Source organism: Oncorhynchus masou, chromosome 19 (assembly GCF_036934945.1).
Source record: "Oncorhynchus masou masou isolate Uvic2021 chromosome 19, UVic_Omas_1.1, whole genome shotgun sequence".
Lineage (NCBI taxonomy): Eukaryota > Metazoa > Chordata > Actinopteri > Salmoniformes > Salmonidae > Oncorhynchus > Oncorhynchus masou.
Window position 1 is genome coordinate 6964251 of NC_088230.1, and position 25853 is coordinate 6990103.

Below are 25853 nucleotides of genomic sequence, written 5' to 3' on the forward strand. Positions count from 1 at the left end.
TTATGGGAGATTATTGCGAAATTTAAAGTAAAGTGCATGTCTCAAGATAGGATTTGCCCATAAAACGTCATCCTGCATTCCTTACACTACATTACACTCCACATGTGTTGATAATTAGGCTTTTCTGACAACTCTTACACGCACACACTTACCATGGCGAGCAGGAAGCGGATGACCATAAATAGGTAGTAGTTTCCCATGAATGCCACACTTACACCAAACACAAACTGGCAGAGGCTGGTGATCATTAGGATCCTCCGTCTGCCAACCCTGAGAGAGAGAGAGAGAGAGAGAGAGAGAGAGAGAGAGAGACAGAGACAGAGACAGAGACAGAGACAGAGACAGAGACAGAGAGAGAGAGAGAGAGAGAGAGAGAGAGAGAGAGAGAGACTATAGTTGAACTAAAAGGATATTACAGTTTACTATAGAATATTAAACTGCTTAGTATAAAATTCTGTGGTAAACTATAGTATACTGTAGAATACTATACCCAGTAGTATCCCTTGATTGTGTAGTAATTGTAATTGTGTAGTATATTGCAGTATACCATAGTAAATACTCCAGTATTCTCCACACATAAAACACTAGTAAATACTACAGAAATGTCTGCAAAAACATTAGTCGACAAAAACACTACTTTTTATACTATAGTAAATACGACAGTATTTAATTTGCATATACCCTGCCCATTCCCCGCCACCAATAAATGAGAAACCTACATGCCAAGAATAGAGCATATATTGGGTTCTGAACTGGCTGTTCAGAACCCAGTCCTACTTACCTACAGGTTATAGGAAAAACTACATTTTAGTATTTCCAGTATGTTTCCTCAACAAGAAAACCCCCAACTTCGATGTCAAAGATAAAACAATGTCTCTACAAACACTACAGTAAACACTACAGTATAATGTAATATCATGTCCACAAAAGCACTGTGGTAAATACTACAGTACATGAATACACCACACCAAAAGCTTGATTTTTATGGCCATTATGGTACTTTTAAAACAAATTTCCTATTGTAACCATGTGTTAAAACCTGTTATGGCAAGGTGTCTCCCCCCCCATTCAGCTGAAAAGGTGGCGCGGGGAATTCAAAGATATTCTTTAGAAATATTTAACAAACAGATCACAGACCATTTGGAATCCCACTGTACATTCTCCGCTATGCAATCTGGTTTTCGAGCTGGTCATGGGTGCACCTCATCCACACTCAAGGTCCTAAACAATATCATAACCGCCATCGATAAAAGACAGTACTGTGCAGCCGTCTTCATCGACCTGGCCAAGGCTTTCGACTCTGTCAATCATCGCATTCCTAGCGGCAGAATCAAAAGCCTTGGTTTCTCAAATGACTGCCTCGCTTGGTTCAACAACTACTTCTCAGATAGAGTTCAGTGTGTCAAATCGGAGGGCCTGTTTTCCAGACCTCTGGCAGACTCTATGGGGGTGCCACAGGGTTCAATTCTCGGGCCGACTCTTTGCTCTCTATACATCAATGATGTTGCTCTTGCCTCTGGTGATTCTCTGATCCACCTCTATGCAGACAACACCATTCTGTAACTTCCGAACCTTCTTTGGACACTGTGTTACCAAACCTCCAGACAAGCTTCAATGCCATACAAGACTCCTTCCATGGTCTCTAACTGCTCTTCAATGCAAGTAAAACTAAATGCATGCTCTTCAACCAATCGCTGCCCACACCTCCTTCCAGACTCACATTAAGCATCTCCAATCTAAAATTAAATCTAGAACTGGCTTCCTATTTTGCAACAAAGCATCCTGCCAAACATACCCTCGTAAAACTGACTGTCCTACCGATCCTTGACTTCGGCCATGTCATTTACAAAATAGCCCCCAACACTCTACTCAGCAAGCTGGATGTAGTCTATCACAGTGCCATCTGGCTCCAGGTCATCTATAAGTCTTTGCTAGGTAAAGCCCCGCCTTATCTCAGCTCACCTTAGCAGCACCCACCCATAGCACACGCTCCAGCAGGTATATTTCACTGGTCATCCCCAAAGTCAACTCCTCCTTTGGCCACCTTTCCTTCCAGTTCTCTGCTGACAATGACTGGAACTAATTGCAAAAATCACTGAATCTTCTATCTCCCTCAATAATTTTAAGCATCAGCTGTCAGAGCAGCTTACCGATCATTGCACCTGTACACAGCCCATCTGTAAATATCCCACCCAACTACCTCATCCCCATATTGTTATTTATTCTTTGCTCCTTTGCACCCCAGTATCTCTTCTTGCACATTCATCTTCTGCACATCTATCACTCCAGTGTTTAATTAATAATTGTAATTATTTTGCCACGATGACCTATTTATTGCCTTACTACATTTGCACACACTGTATATAGACTTTTCTATTGTGTTATTGACTGTACGTTTGTTTATCCCATGTGTAACTCTGTGTTGTTTGTGTCGCACTGCTTTGCTTTATCTTGGCCAAGTCGCAGTTGTAAATGAGAACTTGTTCTCAACTGGCCTACCTGGTTAAATAAAGGTGAAATAAAAAACATATATGTTTTAAAAAAGCTATGAGTCTGGAGCAAGCTATGATTGGTTTATGAGGAGTGCCAAGGTTATGACTGAGGTGAGAGGTGAGAGGTGAGCATTGAGTAAGGAGGGGTGATGAGGGTATAGGTGAGGGGTTAGGAGTGAGGGTTTATTCTCAGCAGGTCCTTAGAACATCCTTGTTTCTTAAACACAAAACAGGCAAACAGAGTGTGAAAGTGTGTGTTTGGATAGCATTGTGTGCCAGTTCAGAGAGGTGTTTACGTCATCTGACACTACAGGGTGACAGTCAGTCCACAGCCACAAAGACAGATTAAGACTCTTGGGACAGTGGGGACATATCAAGTCAACTGGTAGGCTATTATCCAGTTGTCCAGCAAGGACAGGGAAGAAGACGCCTGCCAAGGCCAGTAGTCCCTTGGTCTAGCTAGGGTTGAAGTGTCCACTGTGCAGAGAATAGGGTACTCAGTTGAAAGCCTCATGTTCACAAACCCAAGACGTGAGCTGGGTTGAGGAGAGAGGGTGTGTCCCACTCCCTACTGTATCATCATGGGCTGCTGAATAGTTTGAATGTCTGTTTCAAGCCTGGCCTCAGAGCCATATGAAATATACTTTATGTAGTTCTGAGCACCTGCCAGATCTAAGATACCTATCAATGTTCAAGTTATTTGAGGCAGAAACATAAGTAAGGAGGTTGGTCGGGGAGGATGGGTTGGCGTAATCCGCGACAGTCTAGCAATTCAAAGGATGCATGTTCGAGTCTGGGACAACTGTATCATTTTAGCTAACCATTCCCCTAACACTTATTCTAAACTTAACCCAATTCACCTAAACTGCTACGTAAATTTAGCTAATCTTAGTATTTTTGGTTTTACTAAATTTTGAAGTAACTGCCAACATAAATTCTCCCCGTAATTCTCCTTTTGTTACGGAGCAAAAAGCAACCTGGTCTCAAATAAAGACATAATATACAGCCTTCAAGATGTATGATAAGGTAAGTCATCCAATTAGTATACTATTGTACGACCGGGTAAGCCGTCTGATACTAGACATTCTCTAATTCGTACAGTTGAAGTCGGAAGTTACATACACCTTAGCCAAATACATTTAAACTTAGTTTTTCACAATTTCTGACATTTAATCCTAGTAAAAATTCCCTGTCTTAAATCAGTTAGGATCTAGGACCACTTTATTTTAAGAATGTGAAATGTCAGAATAATAGTAGAGAGAACGATTTATTTCAGCTTTTATTTCTTTCATCACATTCCCAGTGGGTCAGAAGTTTACATGCACTCAATTAGTATTTGGTAGCATTGCCTTTAAATTGTCTAACTTGGGTCAAACGTCTCCTTGCTCGCACACACAGTTCTGCCCACAATTTGTTTTAGATGCACTATTGTAAAGTGGCTGTTCCACTGGATGTCAGAAGGTGAATTCACCAATTTGTAAGTCGCTCTGGATAAGAGCGTCTGCTAAATGACTTAAATGTAAATGTAAATGTTTATAGGATTGAGGTCAGGGCTTTGTGATGGCCACTCCAATACCTTGACTCTGTTGTCCTTAGGCCATTTTGCCACAACTTTGGAAGTATGCTTTGGGTCATTGTCCATTTGGAAGACCCGTTTGCGACCAAGCTTTAACTTCCTGACTGATGTCTTTAGATGTTGCTTCAATATGTCCACATAATTTTCCTATCTCATGATGCCATCTATTTTGTGAAGTGCACCAGTCGCTCCTGCAGCAAATCACCCCCACAACATGATGCTACCACCACCGTGTTCGTGGTTGGGATGGTGTTCTTCGGCTTGCAAGCTTCCCCCTTTTTCCTCCTAACATAACGATGATCATTATGGCCTAACAGTTCTATTTTTGTTTCATCAGACCAGAGGAGATCTTTGTCCCCATATGCAGTTGCAAACCGTCGTCTGGCATTTTTATGGTGGTTTTGGAGCAGTGGCTTCTTCCTTGCTGAGCGGCCTTTCAAGTTATGTCGATATAGGACTAGTTTTACTGTGGATATAGATACTTTTGTACCTGTTTCCTCCAGCATCTCCACAAGATCCTTTGCTGTTGTTCTGGGATTGATTTGCACTTTTTTAAAGTACATTCATCTCTAGGAGACCGAGCACATCTATTTTCTGAGCGGTATGATGGCTGAGTGGTCCCATGGTGTTTATACTTGCATACTATTGTTTGTACAGATGAACATGGTACCTTCAGGCATTTGGAATTTTCTCCCAAGGATGAACCAGACTTGTGGAGGTCTACAATTTATTTTCTGAGGTCTTGGCTGATTTCTTTTGATTTTCCAATGATGTCAAGCAAAGAGGCACTGAGTTTGAAGGTAGGCCTTGAAATACATCCACAGGTACACCTCCAATTGACTCAAATTTTCCAAGCTGTTTAAAGGCACAGTCAACTTAGTGTATGTACACTTCTGACCCACTGGAATTGTGATACCGTGAATTATAAGTGAAATAATCTGTCTGTAAACAATTGTTGTAAAAATGACTAGATGTCCTAACCGACTTGCCAAAACTATGGTTTGTTAACATGAAATTTGTGGAGTGTTTGAAAAACAAGTTTTAATGACTCCAACCTAAGTGTATGTAAACTTCCGACTTCAACTGTATATACAGTATAGTATAGCATTATAAGATTGCATTATTTGTATTCAGTGGGGGGGAAGAGGATGATTGTTTATTACAACTAAGCATACTGCTAATTCCAGACTCACACACTTGGACCGTATGCATGTATCAGCCAAATTGATCATTGATTTGTTCTGTCTGGTCTGGTCTGGAGGCATCGAGGCACATGCAAATCCCATACTCACTCACTCAAACACCTATAAACTCAGCAACTCCTGTTGTGTAGTGATACTAGCGATGTGCAATTTCAACCCAAACTGCTCCTAGGGCTGTTGCCCCTCTGCTGCTCCCAGCTTGTGTCGACCAGTATTTATATTTAAAATATATTCTGTTGTTGTGGTATTTTACCCCTTTTTCTCCCCAATATCAATCTTGTCTCATCGCTGCAACTCTCCAACAGGGTCAGGAGGCGACGGTCGAGTCATGCGTCCTCTGACACATGACCTGCCAAAGCGTGCTTCTTAACTTGGCTTTCAAAGACTTTAGAAAGGCAAGGTAGGATAGATATATGTCTGTAACTGTTTGGGTCTAGAGTGTCTTCCCCTTTGAAGAGGGAGATGACCGCAGCAGCTTTCCAATCTTTAGGAATCTCAGACGTTCTGAAAGAGAGGTTGAAGAGACTAGAAATAAGGGTTGCATCAATTGCAACAAATCATTTAAGAAAGAGTGTCCAGATTGTCTAGCCCAGCTGATTTGTAGGGTCCAGATTTTGCAGCTCTTTCAGAACATCAACTATCTGGATTTGGGTGAAGGAGAAATGGGGAGGCTTGGGCAAGTTGCTGTGGGGGATGAAGAGCTGTTGACGGGTAGGGGTAGCCAGGTGAACGCATGACCAGCCTTAGAAAAATGCTTATTTAAATTCTCAATTATAGTGGATTTATCAGTGGAGACAGTGTTTCCTAGCCTCAGTGCAGTGGGCAGCTGAGAGTAGGTGCTCTTATTCTCCATGGACTTTACAGTGTCCCAGAACTTTTGGGAGTTTGTGCTACAGGATGCATATTTCTGTTTGAAAAAGCTATCCTTTGATTTCCTAACTGCCTGATTCCTAACTTCCCTGAAAAGTTGCATATCGTGGGGGATATTGTCACGCCTTGGTCTTAGTATTGTGTGTTTTAGTTTATTAGTTAGTCAGACCAGGGTGTGACATGGGGTTATTATGTATTGTATTTCCGTATTGGGGTTTGTAGTGTTTGGGTTGGTAGTTGATTAGGGGTGTGTGTGTGTGTTAATTAGGTTGGCTGCCTGAGGCGGTTCTCAATCAGAGTCAGGTGCTTCTCGTTGTCGCTGATTGGGAACCGTATTTAGGTAGCCTGTTTTTCGCCTTGTATTTCGTGGGTGATTGTTCCTGTCTCTGTGTAGGTTGCACCAGTCAGGCTGTATTAGGTTTCGTTCTGTTTGTTGTTTTTTGTATTTATAGTTATTCGTGTATAGTTCGTTCGTTTTGTCTTCACATAATAAACATGAGTAACTTACACGCTGCATTTCGGTCCGACTCTCCTTCAACAACAAAAGAACGCCGTTACAGATATTCGATGCTAATGCAGAACGCCACAGGATGTTTTTGTGCTGGTCAAAGGCAGACAAGTCTGGAGTGAACCAAGGGCCATATCTGTTCTTAGTTCTACATTTTTTGAATGGGGCATGTTTATTTAAGATGGTGAGGAAAGCACTTTTAAAGAATAATCAGGCATCCTCTACTGGCGGAATGAGGTCAATATCCTTCCAGGATACCTGGCCAAGGTCGATTAGAAAGGCCTGCTCATTGAAGTGTTTTAGGGAGCGTTTGACAGTGATGAGGGGTGGTCGTTTGACCGTGGACCCATTACGGATGCAGGCAATGAGGCAGTGGTCACTGAAATCCTGGTTGAAGACAGCAGAGGTGTATTTAGAGGGCAGGATGTTCAGGATGATATCTATGAGGGTGCCCGTGTTTACATATTTAGCGTTGTACCTGGTAGGTTCCATGATCCTTTGTGAGATTGAGGGCATCTAGATTAGATTGTAGAATTGTGGCTTGCAGCTGACCTCCATCTCATCCATTTATCCCTCTTCCCCTCACTCATCACCGCTCACTCCATCTCATGCTTCTTGTCCGGCAGGGAAAGTTTGTTTATAGTTGAAATTAATGGATTTTGTTGCATTATTTAAGCTTTAAATGTAATTTAAGGGAATTTTATGAGGGAAAACATTTTGTTTTGGGCATTTTCAAAGTACTTTCAATATTATTAATTTCAGACTTGGAGACAGGCGGCGCAGCATCGTCTGGGTTAGGGGAGGGTTTTGCACCAGTTGTACAGTGTTTCCTCCAACACATTGGTGTGGCTGGCTTCCTGGTTAAGCGAGCAGTTAGAAGAAGCAGTGCGGCCTGGTAGGGTCGTGAAAAATTATTGTATGTAGTTTCTTGCAATAGGCCTCTAAGACTTAAAATAATATTTCTCTCAAAATGTTGATTCCTTAAAGATGTCCGGTAATTTGGTTGATTCCATCAGATTTGTCTAAAATCCTAAATGAATCAGGAGTGACCAGGGTCAGGGATACCATAAGGACTTATTCATTAATTCATTAATGCAACAACATTCCTCATGGTCTGTAAATTCTCTACTTTTGAAAGATTTTAACAAACAATATTGGAATCACCATGGTCACAACCATAAACTGTCAACTATCTGCCTGTCACATTCTGACCTTAGTTCCTTTTTTATGTCTTTGTGTTAGTTTGGTCAGGGCGTGAGTTGGGGTGGTTAGTCTATGTTCTTTTTTCTATGTTGTATTTCTGTGTTAGGCTTGGTATGGTTCTCAATCAGAGGCAGCTGTCGATCGTTGTCTCTGATTGAGAATCATACTTAGGTAGCCTGTTTTGCCCATTTTGGTTGCGGGTGATCGTTTTCTGTGTCTGTGTTTTCCGGACAGAACTGTTTCGTTTTCATTTTGTGTAGTGTTCCGTTTTTTTTTTTAAATATGACGAACACTTACCACGCTGCGTTTTAGTCCTCTTCTCCTTCTCCAGACGAAAATCTTTACACTGCCTGATAATTTAAAATAGAATATTAATTTTGGTTCAAGTATGTTACATTTAATTAGGTTTTGGAGTCCTAAAGCAACTGAAGAAAAACTAAATTGTTACTGTGTATATCATTTGAATAAAGAAGAAAAATGCAAGATTTTTCAACATCATAAAACATCAACTGACAGAGCGCTGAAAGATCTGATAGAATGGTTGTTTTTATTAGGGATTTTCAAATTAATAATTGTCTATATTTTATAAATGTTTCTATTGAACTTTTATTTTTAGGGGCAAAAATGTCTGTTTTGAGTATCTATTGTCAACTCTGTCAGTGGCTTGTCAACTAAGTATCTGATGGCTAACCCTTAAGACCATTTTTCAATATTCTCAAAAAATATGTAATCACTCTTCTGCAAAATACAGTGCCTTCGGAAAGTATTCAGACCCTTGACCTCTTCCACATGTTGTTAGGTTACAGCCTTATTCTAAAATGTATACATATATTTTTCCCTCATCAATGTACACACTATACCCCATAATGACAAAGCAAAAACATTTTTATATTTTTATAAATTTTTGCTAATTTATTAAGCATAACCGGAAATATAACATTTACATAAGTATTCAGATCCTTTACTCAGTACTTTGGCAGCGATTACAGCCTTATGTCATCTTGGGTGTATGACGCTACAAGCTTAGCATGCCTGTATTTAGGGTGTTTCTCACATTCTTCTGTGCAGATCCTCTCAAGCTCTGTCAGGTTGTATGAGGAGCGTTGCCGCACAGCTATTTTGCTGCACAGCTGTGATGCTGCCACCACCATGCTTCACCGTAGGGATGGTGCCAGATATGACTGTGTCCTCCAGGCATGACTAGGGCTATTGCGGTGACCATATTACCTCCAAACCGGTGGTCACGAGTCATGAAGGTAGTCAAATTCCACATGATTGTTTAATTACGGTATTTAAGCTTCTCCCAGCTCTGATGCTGCTCATGGTCATTAGAAGCCTACCAAATGTACTAACTGCCTGGTACTCAGCACTAATGACTCTGATATCAATGCATTTATACGGAGACTTGATTACACACAGGTGGATTGTATTTATCATCATTAGTCATCTAGGTCAACATTGGATCATTTAGAGATCCTCACTGAACTTCTGGAGAGAGTTTGCTGCACTGAAAGTAAAGGGGCTGAATAATTTTGCACGCCCAATTTTTCAGTTTTTGATTTGTTAAAAAAGTTTGAAATATCCAATAAATGTCGTTCCACTTCATGATTGTGTCCCACTTGTTGTTGATTCTTCACAAAAAAATACAGTTTTATATCTTTATGTTTGAACCCTGAAATGTGGCAAAAGGTCGCAAAGTTCAAGGGGGCCGAATACTTTCGCAAGGCACTGTATGTAAAGACAAGATTAAATCAAGAATAGTCTGATGGGTGACAATATTAACCTATCACTTGTGAATTATATATTATCACTTGTGAATGATGCCCAGCATAAGAAACAATGCCTTTTTTTGGCAACTTTTTCGAATCACAGTCGCACACCTGACGTAGCATAGCCCATAGGCCTACATTTCACAACTGAATTGGCCAAATAACTTCATAAAATTAAGCACACCAATACGCTTTACAATGGGTGTAGAGCCTAACTGGCATACATAGGTGGTAAGTGAGTTTCAAGTTTGGGGAAGATTATTTTCAGCATAAAAATGCACCTTTTTAATAAAAGCATTACATGCATAATTGCATTTGCGGTTACTTTTGATAATGGTGTTTTCCGCTAATGGAATATTAGTGCTTATAGCCTACTACCATGTGTGCATTGCTGCGCTTATATTGTGAAGAAATAGCCTAATAGTGTATCAACATTTTAAGCTAAACATTCTGATCTGTTTAGCTTAAAGTGGTTGTATTAATTTGGCATCCCACAACTGTCCCAGACCATGTTGGGAATATTTATTTCTCACACAGTAGAATAGGCTGACTTTTGTACTATGGAGGATAGTAGATTGAATTAGGCTAGTGCTTTGGCTGTTCGTTAGGCCTACTACTTGAGTTGGCCTAACGAGAAGCACTCAGGGAGAAGGGCATAACGGCCACTGGACGCAAAAGGCATGGATTTGTTTAGAGTGCATTACGGCCACACAAAAGGGGATGCCGCAGTGAAATTCTAGGCATTATCAAGTGCTTGTCAAATTGTGAATGAGTTAAATTAAGCATATAGGAGGACCTATTTATTTGTTAACCGCTCAACACTGAATAGCCATGCGCACTCACTCAATTCGTTTTGGGAAAAATATCCTTTCTATTTTATTCAACTTTGTTCAATTGTATTCTTCATGATTTAAAATATTGCCACGGAATTCTAAGCAAATCTTGTCTGCTAAATGAACTAGTGCAGTCCACAGCCATACTGTATCAGGGCCTAACATAAGGACAACTCAGAGGATGCTATTCTGTTCTTCTTACATAGACCACATTTTCTTTATATCATGCCTCTTTAGACCTGTCTAACATAAATCATGGATTTATTGTGAAGGTGCAGGCTATACTACATGGATTTCCTAGACTTTTTAAAATGTATATGTTCCAAAGGTCTGCATCAGCAGCTTGTATGGAAGCCAGGAGATGCTAAATGTTAATTAACGGTCAATTACCGTGAGACCGACAGTTATTTCCCCCGGCTGGCTAAATTTTGTGACCGCCAAAGTCCTTGAAGTGACGCTTGGCATTTAGGCCAAAGAGTTAACTATTGGTTTCATCAGACCAAATAATCTTGTTTCTCATGGTCTGAGAGTCTTTATAGTTAACCTTTGGCAAACTCCAAGCGGGCTGTCATGTGCCTTTTACTTTGGAGTGGCTTCCGTCTGGCCACTCTACCATAAAGGCTTCGATTGGTGGATGCTACAGAGATAGTTGTCCTTCTGGAAGGTTCTCCCATCTCCACAAAGGAACTCTAGAGCTCTGTCAGAGTGACCATTGGGTTCTTTGTCACCTCCCGGACCAAGGCCCTTCTCCCCAGATTGCCCAGTTTGGCCGGGCGGCCAGCCAGCTCTAGGAAGAGTCCTGGTGGTTCCAAACTTCTGCCATTTAAGAATGATGGAGGCCACTGTGTTCTTGGGGACCTTCAATGCTGCAGAAATGTTTTGGCACCCTTCCCCAGATATGTGCTTCAACACAATCCTGTCTCGGAGCTCAACAGACAATTCCTTTGATCTCATGGCTTGGTTTTTGCTCTGAGATGCACTGTCGTCTGTGTGACCTTATATAGACATGTGTGTGCCTTTCCAAATAATGTCAAATCAATAGAATTTACCACAGGTGGACTCCAATCAAGTTGTAGAACCATCTCAAGGATAATCAATGGAAACAGGATGCATATGAGCTCAATTTCAAGTCTCATAGCAAAGAGTCTGAATACTGATGTGTTTTTTTATTTATTCATACATTTCTAAACCTTTCTAAAAAACGGTTTTCACTTTGTCATTATGGGGTATTGTGTGTAGATTTCTGTTGAAATTATTTATTTTATCCATTTTAGAATAAGGCTGTAAAGTAACAAAATGTGGAAAAAGTCAAGGGGTTTGAATACTTTCTGAAGGCACTGTATGCTTAAATAATTGAAGTATTTGCTGTGCTAGACCTAATGGATAATGTTTGCTATATAAATGTTGTTTTATGTTCTAAAACTAGAAAAAGGGAGGGCGGAGCTAGCATGTTGGAGTGAATGGCTGTGCGTGAGAGGCTCCTGCAACTTTTTTGCGAAATTTAACCTACTTTATGGCACTTTTTACAACAAACGTTTCTTTCTAATACAAGATTGTAACTTTTTATATGAAAATGCTGAGTAATAAGCGACCAAAGGACAATAAATACACAGCGGAGGCCTACTCCCCACTAAACAACGAGACAGACATGGCGGGAGGCACCTGCAACAACGTGACACTTACAGAACTTACCCGGGGGAGCTACGTGTTGCTATATATATGAGGATCTTAAGGCCACTATTGCTGAACTGGACACCAAAATCGAGAGCATCATTTGAACGGTCGCTTCGCATGGCCAGAGTATTGTGGACCTTGAGAAAGCTTCTGAATTCAACGCTGGTAGGATCGACGAGTTAGAGAAGCTATGCACGTCATTGCAGGATAGTGTGCAGAGGCTTTCTGTGAAAGTGGTGGACCTGGAGGGCCGATCCAGACGTAATAACCTTTGCGTTGTTGGTCTGGCAGGGGGGGTAGAGGCGGGCTCTCGCCCCACCGACTTCTTCGCCAAGCTATTGAAGGATGCAATGGGATCGGATGTTTTGGATTCGGATCCCCACCTGGACCATGCACATCGCTCCCTTGTCCCAGTGCCTGGACCGGGCCAACATCCTTGCCCAGTAATCATCTGTTGTCACAGTTTCAAGACCAAGGATCTTATCCTGCGTAAAGCTCGAATGATGGGCATCCTGTCACATAAAGGGCATCCATTCCGTGTATATGAGGATTATGCGCCCGGTGTGGCAAAGCATCGCGCCGACTACAGAGATGTCATGACCAAACTCTACAAACTCCATCTTCGCCCAGACTTACTCTTCCCTGCAAGACTAAGAATTACCCCGCCTTCGGGTGAGAATATTTGGCTCTCCTCGGTTTTGGATGCAGAGAAGGTTATCCGGGGATATACTCCAATCCCCCGTACAGGTTAGAGTGCCTTGTCATTGCGTGTTAGGGCCTGCTCGTGGACTCGAATCCATACTATACCATATTGGGTGAAACCGTATTAAACGGGCTCAACAAGGGCTACCGAACATGTAAGATGCTGAGCCAACCAATGGATGGCGGTCAGAGCTCTCATTTAACGTTAAATTCACTTTCATCCCGGCTGTGCTCAGAGCGATGCATATTTTTACTTCCAGGTTTGATCACTGACACCTCCGGATGGATATACTTATATACTTATATTCCCCCACTTTTGTTTTGTTATTTATTTTACAATCCTTACATTATTCTTTCTACCATACCATTGTCACGCCCTGGTCTTAGTATTTTCTGTTTTCTATCTTTATTTGGTCAGGCCAGGGTGTGACATGGGTTTTGGTATGTGGTGTGTTTTTGTCTTGGGGTTTTTCACAGGTATTGGGATTGTAGCTTAGTGGGGTTTTCTAGCTTAGTCTATGGCTGTCTGAAGTGGTTCTCAATCAGAGGCAGGTGTTTATCGTTGTCTCTGATTGGGAACCATATTTAGGCAGCCATATTCTTTGAGTGTGTCGTGGGTGATTGTCCTTGTTCCTGTGTTAGTTTGCACCAGTTTAGGCTGTTTCGGTTTTCACGTTACGTTTCTTGTTTTGTAGTGTTTGTGTTTATATGTTTTATTAAACATGAATCTAAATAGCCACGCCGCATTTTGGTCCAACTCTCCTTCACATGAAGAAAACCGTTACAACCATTTATTTATTGCTTGCAGGGGACTGGGGGGTGATGGTTGGGAAGGGGCAGATGCAGACACCTGGTTAGCAAGTTGATGTTTTGTGCCGTTCTGCCTTTGTCTAGCCGTGGGCCGCTCTCCCGACTAGAGCCCCACCAGCCCTCTTTAGTGCTTATGGCTGTGTAGGTGTGGGTACATATAATTACTATTTGTACTTTATTACTATTTTCTCTTAGCATTTTAGGATTATGTATGTGTATATTTTAAAATCAGTGTAGATTGTTATACTGGGGTATGAATGTTTGTATGTGTATATGTGCATATGGATGTATATACATATTCTTTAAGTATATATTTTTATATACAATTCGTTTTTGTTTGTGTGTGTGTGTGTGTGTGTGTATGCATGTGTGTATATATATGTATTTATTTATTTTAAAAAAAAAATTAATGCGGGGAACGTTTAATTTAGCAAATCCTTGTTCCGATCTCCTGACCCACAGTATGTAAAGGTACGGCTGACTATGTCGGTTGCGGATGGTTTATTTTTTGACCGGCAGTGCTGAGCCATATAATCTTGAGGTTATATCTTGCTTATCTCTGGGATTGACCCAGGATGATGCTTAAATGTGCAATATGTTTTTAAGTTGCAACTTATTCTGTTTAGGTTTATTAGATGCCAACTGAACACTTTATTCGCGGGAGCCTCCTCAGTTCATGTTAGTAGCAGTTCTAGGATAGTGAGAGGTGAACGTATAGTTGGGATTTTATTTTTGTTTTACCTCTTGTTCGAGGTCGCGCCGTGCTTTTTTGGCATCGGCCAGACAATGTGTTTATTATTTTTATTTTTCCTTTTTTTCTCCTGTTTGTGCATGCCTGTTAAATATGGTTTGATGGGGGGGGGTAAAGTGTTGGGGAAATTAGGGGAACAGGGTGGGAAGTAAAGGTGCTTGCAGGGTGGGAGGGGTGGGTTGGATACTGCTCGGGTGTAGGTGCTACATATGCTGAGCGTGATGGTTTGGTGCACTTTCTTAACTTTTTATCAAGTTACATGGTATGCAGGCCACCATAGGAACTACAAACGAGAGGAGGGCGGGGCTTACATTCACTTCCTGGAATGTCAAGGGTTTAAAACCTCTTGATACTCCCCATCCCGGATCCGGGATCGTGAATAAAGCCTCAGGCTCATTAGCATAACGCAACGTTAACGATTTCTGAAAATCGCAAATAAAATGAAAATAATGCTCCTGCTCTCAAGCTTAGCCTTTTCTTAACAACACTGTCATCTCAGATTTTCAAAATATGCTTTTGAACCATAGCAATTCACTAATTTGTGTAAGAGTATGCTAAGCTAGCTTATCATTTTGAGTAGCATTTAGCACGCAACATTTACACAAAAACCAGATAACCATCGTACCTTTGAAGAGCTTTGGATGTTTTCAATGAGGAGACTCTCAGTTACATAGCAAATGTTCAGTTTTTCCTGAAAGAATCTTTGTGTAGGAGAAATTGCTCCGTTTTGTACATCACATTTGGCTACCGAAACGAACCGAAAATTCAGTCACCAAAACGTCAAACTTTTTCCGAATTAACTCCATAATATCGACCGAAACATGGCAAACGTTGTTTGGAATCAATCCTCAAGGTGTTTTTTCACATATCTCTTCATTGATATGCAGTTCGTGGAAGCTTGCTTTCCCCTCAGAATCGCATGGAAAAATAGCAGCAGCTGAAAAAGACGCACCAATTTCGACGGAGGACACCGGGCGGACACCTGGAAAATGTAGTCTCTTATGGTCAATTTTCCAATGATATGCCTACAAATACGTCACAATGCTGCAGACACCTTGGGGAAACGACAGAAAGGGCAGGCTCATTCCTCTCGCATTCACAGCCATATAAGGAGACAATGGAAAACGGAGCCTCAAAAATCCTGCTGGTTTCCTGGATGCCGTTTCATCTTGGTTTTGCCTGTAGCTCCCGTTCTAGGGCACCCACAGAGAATATCTTTGCAGTTCTGGAAATGTCAGAGTGTTTTCTTTCCAAAGCTATCAATTATATGCGTAGTCGAGCATCTTTTTGTGACAAAATATTGCGCTTAAAACGGGCACGTCTTTTTATCCAAAAATGAAATAGCGCCCCCATAGCATCAAGAGGTTTTAAACGAACCAATTAAGAGGGGCAAGGTCCTAGCCCACCTGAAAGCACTCTCATCTGATATTATATTTTTGCAAGAAACCCATCTGAAGAATAAATCTCATAGCAGACTGAAGTGTAGGTGGGTGGGTGTATCACTCTAACTTCTCTGCCAAAACAAGAGGCACAGCGATTCTGGTACGGAAAGGAATTCCCTTTCTACATAAAACCACCCTTGCGGATAAAGAGGGTCGGTATGTGATCGTAATAATAGGAGAAATCCACTCTACCTCAGTAACTCTACTAAATATCTACGGGCCAAACATTGATAACCCCTCTTTTTTCAAAAGAGTCCTTGCCCTGATTCCAGATATCTCCCATACTCACCTGGTCATTGGAGGGGACTTTAACTATGTGCTAGACCAGTATTTGATAGATCCTCTACCTGGCGAACCACTACCTCCTATTCAAGCGAATTCTTGAATACCTACATAAAAAATTCTAACTCATTTGATATATGAGGATCGCTAACCCTATGGGTAGGGAATACTCCTTTTACTCTCATGTTCACAATGTTTACACTTGAATTGACTACTTTTTGTTGGATGCTAGACTACTCCCCTATACCTGTAATGTGAGGTATCATGATATTATAATCTTGGACCACAGTCCACTCACCTTCTCCCTGAGATTGGGTGACATTGTACCAAACGAGAGGGTCTGGAGGTTGAATCCTCAGCTCCTCACAGAACCAACATTCTGTGAATATCTTAAAGACCAAATTACATTTTTCTTTGATACCAACGACAACACAGAGACCTCCCCAGCATTATTGTGGGAAACACTGAAGGCTTATCTGAGAGGCTGTATCATCTCCTTTCAGGCTGCCAGGAGTAGGCAAAACAGAGGAAAACTGAAAGAACTGGAGGGACAAATTCACTTACTGGATAGGGAGAATGCTAGCCACCCATCTATGGAGAAACATACAAAAATACCTCTTTAAAATTTGAATATAATCAGATTCTCTTAGCTAAAATTGCTAAATCTTTTCTCTATGCCAAGCAAAAATATTTTGAGTTTGGTGACAAACCACACAAATTACTCGTCAGACAACTTCGAAAAAATGTGAGTGACCGAATGATTCACAAAGTTAAATCTGCATCTGGGGAATTACTCTCTTCCCCTAAAGACATCAATGACAGATTCAGGCAGTTTTATGAGACTCTATATACATCTAAAGCGGATTTTAACCACTTAATTGTAAACATTTTTGGAGGACTGTAATCTTTCTGCCCTGATCCAGGGGTGGCAGCGTAGCCTAGTGGTTAGAGCGTTGGACTAGTAATCAGAAGGTTGCAAGTTCAAACCCCCAAGCTGACAAGATACAAATCTGTTCTTAACTGACTTGCCTAGTAAAATAAAGGTAAAAAATATTATTTTTTAAAAACAGGAAGATTCTAACTTCCTGAATAAGGAAATATCTCTTGATGAAATTTGAGAAACAATTAAATCTCTAAAGAGTGGCAAGACCCCGGGCCCAGATCGATACCCTGGTGAATTCTATAAAACATTCAGCAACATGCTCTCTCCCTACCTGCACAAAATGTTGGTTCAGGCCAATGAGGATGGAGCTCTCCCTTCTACTTTGGACGAAGCGTTCATTACAGTTATACATAAGAAGGGTAAAGATCCAGAAGAGGTAGGGTCATACAGACCAATATCTCTCCTTAATACAGACCAAAAGATTTTAGCAAAAACTCTGGCTAACAGGCTTAGCACTTTAATTGGCAAATTGGTCCATTCGGATCAGACCGGCTTTATCCCTAACAGAAACTCATTCTTCAAACTCAGGCGCCTCTTCAATATTATGTATTCTCAGAGGTTACCCAACGTGGACCTTGCCGTCATATCTCTTGACGCCGAAAAGGCCTTTGACCAAGTTGAGTGGCCCTATCTATTCAAGGTCCTACAGAAATGTAATATTGGAGATGAGTTCATAAATTGGATCCAGCTTTTATATAGGAACCCCTGTGCCAGAATACTCACTAACCAATCATTGTCGCCCCGATTTAACCTTAACAGGGGGACATGGCAGGGTTGTGCGCTGTCGCCTATGCTCTTCGCCCTAATTATCGAACCACTCACTCAGACGATTAGACCTCATGAAGCAATACACGGCTATAATACTAAAGATACTCTAAATAAGATTTCCCCATACGCAGATGACATCCTCCTCTATGTAACAGAACCCCAGGCTAGTATCCCAGCTATTCTTGATGTGATCAATTTGTTTGGTACCTTCTCGGGATACAGAATAAATTGGAACAAGAGTGAATTAATGCCCATACGGTCGCAAAACACCTCCTGGCTAGAACATCTCCCATTTAAGTTATCTTCAGAAAAATGTACCTACCTAGGAATTGTAGTTACCAAACAATACTCCTTACTATTTAAAGAGAATTTCCCCTCTCTGATACAAAAACTCAAAGCAAACATACTATTTTGGAGAACTCTCCCAATTTCTCTGCTCGGAAGAATTCATGCCGTTAAAATGTTCTTCCTCCCACAACTGCTCTACCTATATCAGAACATCCCAGTATTCATACCTAAATCCTTTCATAAACAACTGGACTCAATTATCAATCCTTTCATCTGGGATTATAAAACACACAGGATAGGTAAAAAACACCACTGTAAATCCAAGATGGAAGGAGGATTGTCTCTCCCAAATTTTATATTTTATTACTGGGCCGCTAACCTACGCACTGTTACGTTTCTGCTGGATGACGCACTTCCGGCATCCAGCTGGCTTACTATGGAGCGTGAGGAGTGTCACCCCTTCTCTATTGGCGCTGTGATTTTGTCGCCTGTCAATCTGGAGATGTCACTTTATTGTAACAATCCTATTATACATAGCACATTCCGAATCTGGAAGCAAATTAAAGTCCACTTTGAGCTTAGACCAATGTCATTCATGCTCCCTGTCACCAGGAATCCCTCCTTTGCCCCTTCTAACCTTGATAACACCTTTGAGCGATGGGGAGAGCTGGGGATAAGTACCATAGGAGATTTATACATAGAAGGGACCTTTGCTTCCTTTGAGTTGCTAAGGGAAACTTATAATCTTCCCAGCAGTAATTTTTTCAGATACCTACAAATTAGAGACTACGTCAGAAAACACCTCCCAACATTTGGGAATGCTAAACCTTCCATGTTTGACATAAAAATATGCATAAAAATATGCCCCACCTCAGATAAACTGATATTGCGTCTATATGATGCTTTTCAATCTGTTAGCACACCTTCTACAGATGCCATCAAGGCAAAATGGGAGGAAGAACTAGGGACTGAAATTTCTGTGGCAGACTGGGAAGAGAGCTTGGAGTATATCCACACATGCTCCATTAATTCCAGACATCGTCTCATACAATTCAAAGTATTACACAGATTACACTATTCCAAAACTAAACTGCATAGGATATTTCCTGATACATCCCCTACATGTGATAAATGTCAGGCTGCGCAGGGTACACTACTCCACTGCTTTGCCCTATGCTCTCGCTTGCATGGTTATTGGTGTGGAATTTTTGGGATCCTCTCTGAAGTTTTGGAGACTTCAATAGATCCAGACCCGCTTCTGATAATCCTGGGAGTATCTGAGTCCCTAAACGGATTAACCAACCCCCAAAAACAACTAATCTCGTACGGTCTCATTTCGGCAAAAAAACTTATCTTGTTGTTTTGGAAAAGGAGGGAAGCGCCCTCTACCAAATTATGGCTCAGCGAATTGGCAAACACTGTACACTTAGAAAGAATTAGATATATTCTGAACAATAAATTATCAACATTTGATCAAATCTGGCAGCCTTTCCTCTCTTACTTGGACGAGTCGGCGTGGTGAATTTGTACTTATTAACGCACTCTCAATTGTAATATTTTAATCTACCTTTCGGCAGCGTGTGTGCTGGCCCTGCCACCCAAGCAGTTGGGAGGGGGGGGGGTAGGGGGGACATCTTCCCTCTTTCTTTCTACGTGTCCTTGTTTTGTATGTCGTGTTTTGTATTATTTGTTTTGCACCCAGGGCTCTGGGTCTTGTTGTTCCTGAATGCTCTTTTATGTTTAGATAAGAATTGTATACCTGTCTTGTATACCTATACACCATTCTTGTGTGTGTTTAATAAAAAATATTTGAAACATAAATCTAGAAAAACATGTAAAAATGCTAACGAAATTAGCCCTGGAGCATTTGATAGTGCTATAAAACAAAACAAAATAGGTTTGGAGATCTGTATTACATATAATGTTAGAATTAAACAATCAAGGCCAATAAACACTTGTTGCACAATAATTGTAAAAAGGGAATGCCTTTTATGGTGTCTGACAGAGTTTACATAAATCCAGTTAGTTGCATTTATTATGTTTTTTTTTTTACAAACTTAGGTTGTTCCTTGACATGGTGTGGCAGCTGATACTTTGATCTATCAAGATATATATTTCAAATTGTGTCAATATTAAGACAAATATATAGCTCAAAAACAGCAACATTTTCTCTCTGCCTCAAGGCAAAATGTATAACATAGCATGAGATTAGCTATAAAACTACACACTTTTATCTCTGCCCCATGGCAAAAGGGGGTGCTTTGCTCAGACCTCATGGGGGGCCTGCGAAACTACACAACGCCACTGATAGTGTACCCTCCTTCTGCATTACACACAATGTCCAACCAAGTGACCGACCGTTGTATCTTACATTCTGACCACACTGTTTGCGTTACGGGCTTGAGCATTGCAAAATAAATGAACACATGCTATAAATGTACACGTTATTCAATAATTTCATCCAAACTGCTCACGCGCGTCAACAAGTGTCTGCGAAGCCAGGCGCTAAAATAGAACTTTGTTCTAAAATAAAACTTGGTTCTATTTTTGATGTTTGACGCGATGCAAGTCCCACCTCTCCCATCTCCTCAGTGGTTTTTAGTAGCATATACCCTCGTGTGTGATTGAAAGATGAACCGAGGTCCACACTCCAGTCCAGTTGGCGGTGGTAATGCACCTTAAAGTTGGTTGCCAAGCGCAATATAAAGTCTAAAGAAGAAGAAGACTGAAGGAGGAGCGATTACTAGAAACTAACGAGGTTTACCCTTTTATCTGTGGATTAATTGTCGTCAGAGTAAAGGACAATTAATCCACAGATGCATTTCAGGTAAAATAACAACCCAATATTCATATCCCAGGACAAATCAGCTAGTAACAGCAAGCAAGTTGGCTAAATTGCTATTGAATATTTAATGCATTTCGACCAGTCCCCAAATAAATATAGTTAGTTCAGAGTTTGTTTTGATATTTCAAACTGCTTGTCCTGATCGCGTCTGGTGTGGATGGACAAAATCAACATGTGTGCGATGGTGCACGCGGGTGCCCGGTCTACTAATCAGCCTGTTACAGTATTGTTAGTAACTCCAAAAGTAAAATGACGATGAAGGGGTGCAGTGCAGTGCTGCCGGAGCTGGTAAAAGTATTTCTGATTCATTCTAAATAAATGGATGGTAAATGGATGTTTCTTCCCTGGCAGTGGCAAGAATGATGACAAATTATAGGTTGTGTGTGTGCACTGTGGAGGCCCGTTGAAGGCTTGACCACTTTGGCCAATAAATAAAAAAATCCTTGATGTTCATAAAATTCCACGGACCCTTCTCTTGTGTTGTGGAACCCAGAATGACATGTGACCACTTGTTTACGGCGACACCGTTCTGCTGAGGACAACACAACTAGAGTGGCCATCGCAAAGTCCAAGGAGCCTGACCCTCTTTGGAATTTGCTATAGTCCTGCATGGGATATTTAGGCTACAATGGCAATTGGTTGAGACACAGGGCCCGTTCTAGCTTGGTGTGTCAGGGTGGGCAATTGGAAATGTAAATTGGGCCAAGTTGGAGGTAACAATGCATTTAGGCTATAGTTTATTGAGATGTGGTAATGATTTATGTTCACTACTTGGACAATTGATTTGATAGCATGTTAAATCCATGCAAATAAATTTGATGAATTGATAGTTCACTTCTGTTGTCTTGTATTCTGTAATATGGTATATTGTAACACTGTCTTCAAGCTAATCAAATGTCATTTGTGATACAGTGAGTGAGCTACACAATACACTGAAATACCTACTAACAATAAAGCTATCCTCGCAAACAGTGCAATGATATTAAAGGGAAATTTCACAGCTGCTCTAGTGAAAAGTTCGGACACCTACTCGTTCAAGGTTTTTTCTTTATTTTGACTATTTTCTACATTGTAGAATAATAGTGAAAACATCAAAACTCAGAAATAACACATATGGAATGATGTAGTAACCAAAAAAGTGATTCTTCAAAGTAGCCACCCTTTGCCTTGATGACAGCTTTGCATACTCTTTGCATTCTTTCAACCAGCATCATGAGGTAATCACCTGAACTCCATTTCAATTAACAGGTGTGCCTTGTGAATCGTAGCTTCCCCTGGAATGCTTTTCCAAGTTTTGAAGGAGTTCCCACATATGCTGAGCACTTGTTGGCTGCTTTTCCTTCACTCTGTGGTCCAACTCATCCCAAACCATCTCAATTGGGTTGAGGTCGGGTGATTGTGGAGGCCAGAACATCTGATGCAGCACTCCATCACTCTCCTTCTTGGTCAAATAGCCCTTACACAGCCTGGAGGTGTGTTGGGTCATTGTCTTGTTAAAAAAACAAATGATAGTCCCACTAAGCGCAAAACAGATGGGATGACGTATCGCTGCAGAATGCTGTGGTAGCCATACTAGTTAAGTGTGCCTCAAATTTAAATAAATCACAGAAACTGTCACCAGCAAAGCACCCACACACCATCACACCTCTTCCTCCATGCTTCACGGCGGGAACCACAAATGCGGAGATCATCCGTTCACCTACTCTGCATCTCACAAAGACATGGCGGTTGGAAGCAAAAATCTCCAATTTGGACTCATCAGCCCAAAGGTCAGATTTCCACCGGTTTAAATGTCCATTGCTCGTGTTTCTTGGCCCAAGCAAGTCTCTTCTTCTTATAGGTGTCCTTTAGTAGTGATTTCTTTGGAGCAATTCGACCATGAAGGCCTGATTCACGCAGTCTCCTCCGAACAGTTGATGTTGAAATGTGTCTGTTACTTGAACTTTGAAGCATTCATTTGGGTAACAATAGAGTCTGGTAACTCTAATGAACGTGTCCTCTACAGCAGAGGTAACTCTGGTTATTCCTTTCCTGTGGTGGTCCTCATGAGAGACAGTTTCATCGTAGCGCTTGATGTTTTTTGCGACTGCACTTGCAGAAACTTTGAAAGTTCTTGAAATGTTCCTTATTGGGTTAAAGTAATGGTGGACTGTCGTTTCTCTTTGCTTATTTGAGCTCTTCTTGCTATTACTTAAATTACTTAAAAATCATACAATGTGATTTTCTGGATTTTTGTTTTAGATTCCGTCTCTCACAGTTGAAGTGTACCTATGATAAAAAATTATAGACCTGTACATGCTTTGCAAGTAGGAAAACCTGCAAAATCGGCAGTGTATCAAATACTTGTTCTCCCCACTGTATAAACACCTGTTCTGAAAGGCCCCCACGTCTGCAACACCACGAAGCAAGGGGCACCACCAAGCAAGCGGCACCATGAAGAGCAAGGAGCTCTCCATTATTAAAAAATGCAAAGAATATGGCACCACAACAAACCTGCCAAGAGAGCCCACCAAAACTCATGGACTAGGCAAGGAGGGCATTAATCAGAGAAGCAACAAAGAGACCAAAGATAACCCTGAAGGAGCTGCAAAGCTCCACAGTGGAGATTGGAGTATCTGTCCATAGGACCACTTTAAGCAGTACACTCCACATGTGGGAGACTCCCCAAACATATGGGGGTAAAAAGTACTCTGGTAAGATGAGACTAAAATTGAGCTTTTTGACCATCAAGGAAAAGCTATTTCTGGCGCAAACCAAACACCCCACATATCATCCCCACAGTGAAGCATGGTGGTGGAAGCATCATGCTGTGGGGATGTTTTTCCATCGGCAGGGACTGGGAAACTGGTCAGAATGGAAGGAATGATGGATAACGCTAAATACTGGGAAATTCTTGAGGGAAACCTGTTTCAGTCTTCCAGCGATTTGAGACTGGGAGGAGGTTCACCTTCCAGCAGGACAATGAACCTAAGCACACTGCTAAAGCAACACTCAAGTGGTTTAAGGGGAAACATTTAAATGTCTTGAAATGGCCTAGTCAAAGCCCAGACCTCAATCCAATTGAGAATCTGTGGTATGACTTAAAGATTGCTCTACACCAGCGGAACCCAACCAACTTGAAGGAGCTGGACCAGTTTTGCATTGAAGGATGTGCAAAAATCCCAGTGGCAAGATGTGCCAAGCTTATAGAGACATACCTCAAGAGACATGCAGCTGTAATTGCTGCAAAAGGTGGCTATACAAAGTATTACCTTTAGGGGGGGGGTGAATAGTTGCACATTCAATTTGTCTGTTTCTTTTCTTATGTACTGTTTGTTTTACAATAAATAGCTAATTCATGAGGTGGAGAACTGCCCTGTGGATGTGTGAGCTCTTCTTGAAAAGAGGAATCATCAGACGCAGCCATTGTGGCAATTCATTCAATAGACAGTGCACGGTACATTGTCATCTATAGACGGTACAATAGCTCCTTTTAACCTGTAAACTTGTACCGGCCCCGTTTTGAAAAGCCTTTGAGGGTGGGAACAAGGAAGTATGGCTCCCGTAAGGCTGTTGTGTTTACAAAGCGAAAATGAGTTAAGAAAATGAAAATATTAGAGAAATTGAGTCAACCTACACTGAACAAAAATATAAATGCAACATGCAACAATTTCAAAGATTTGATTGGATTTCACATAACTGGGACATGAATCTGTTAGTCACAGAGACCTTTAAAAAAAGGTAGGGGCGTTGGTCAGAAACCCAGTCAGAATCTTCGCATAGAGTTGTGGAATGTTGTTCCACTCCTCTTCAATAGCTGTGTGAAGTTGCTGGATATTGGCGGGAACTGGAACACGCTGTCGTACACGTCGATCCAGAGGATCCAAAACATGCTCAATGGGTGACATGTCTGGTGAGTACGCAGGCCATGGAAGAACTGGGACATTTTCAGCTTCCAGGAATTGTGTACAGATCCTTGCGACATGGAGCCATGCATTACCATGCTGAAACATGAGGTGGTTGTGGCAGATGAATGCCACGGCAATGGGTGTCAGTATCTTGTCATGGTATTTCTGTGTTTATTTCTGTATTTAAAATGGCTAATCGTTGTCCATAGCTTATGCCTGCCCATACCATAACCCAACCGCCACTATAGGGCACTTTGTTCACAACATTGAAATCAGCAAACCGCTCACCCACACGACGCCACACACACTGTCTGCCATCTGCCCGGTACAGTTTAAACTGCGATTCATCTGTGAAGAGCACACTTCTCCAGCGTGCCAGTGTCCATCGAAGGTGAGCATTTGTAGGTACACCAAAATGCAGTCAGGTCAAGACCCTGGTGAGAACGACGAGCATCCATATGAGCTTCCCTAAGACGTTTTCTGACAGTTTGTGCATAAATTGGTTGTGTAAACCTACAGTTTCATCAGCTGTCTCAGAACATCTCACAGATGAAGAAGACACATGTGGAGGTTCTGGGCTGGTGTGGTTACACATGGTTTGTGGTTGTGAGGCTCTGGTGGACATTCCTGCAGTCAGCATGCCAATTGCATGCTCCCTCAAAACTGGAGACATCTGTGTCATTGTGTTTGTGACAAAGCTGCACATTTTAGAGTGGCCTTTTATTGAACCCAGCACAAGGTGCAACTGTGCAATTATGATGCTGTTCAATCATCTTCTTGATGTGCCACACCTGTTAGGTGGATTGATTATCTTGTCAAAGGAGAAATGCTCACTAACAGGGACGTAAACAAATTTGTGCACAAAATGATTTGAGAGAAATTAGCTTTTTCGTGCATATGGACAATTTCTGGGAACTTTTATTTAACTCGTGAAACATGGGATCAACACTTTACATGTTGCGTTTTATATATTTGTTCAGTGTAGATATCCTGCAATGTTCTGGCAGA

The 25853-nt window shown here is 41.3% G+C and overlaps 1 protein-coding gene across 1 annotated transcript in view; it reads right to left on the reverse strand.

The window, feature by feature from the left end:
* The window catches only part of slc22a16 (solute carrier family 22 member 16), a 72219-nt gene that overhangs the window by 40384 nt on the left and 5982 nt on the right, over window positions 1-25853 (reverse strand). The window contains exon 3 of the mRNA XM_064924833.1: window positions 153-270. Coding sequence (XP_064780905.1) covers window positions 153-270 — 118 coding nt within the window. The remainder of the gene's footprint in view (window positions 1-152; window positions 271-25853) is intronic.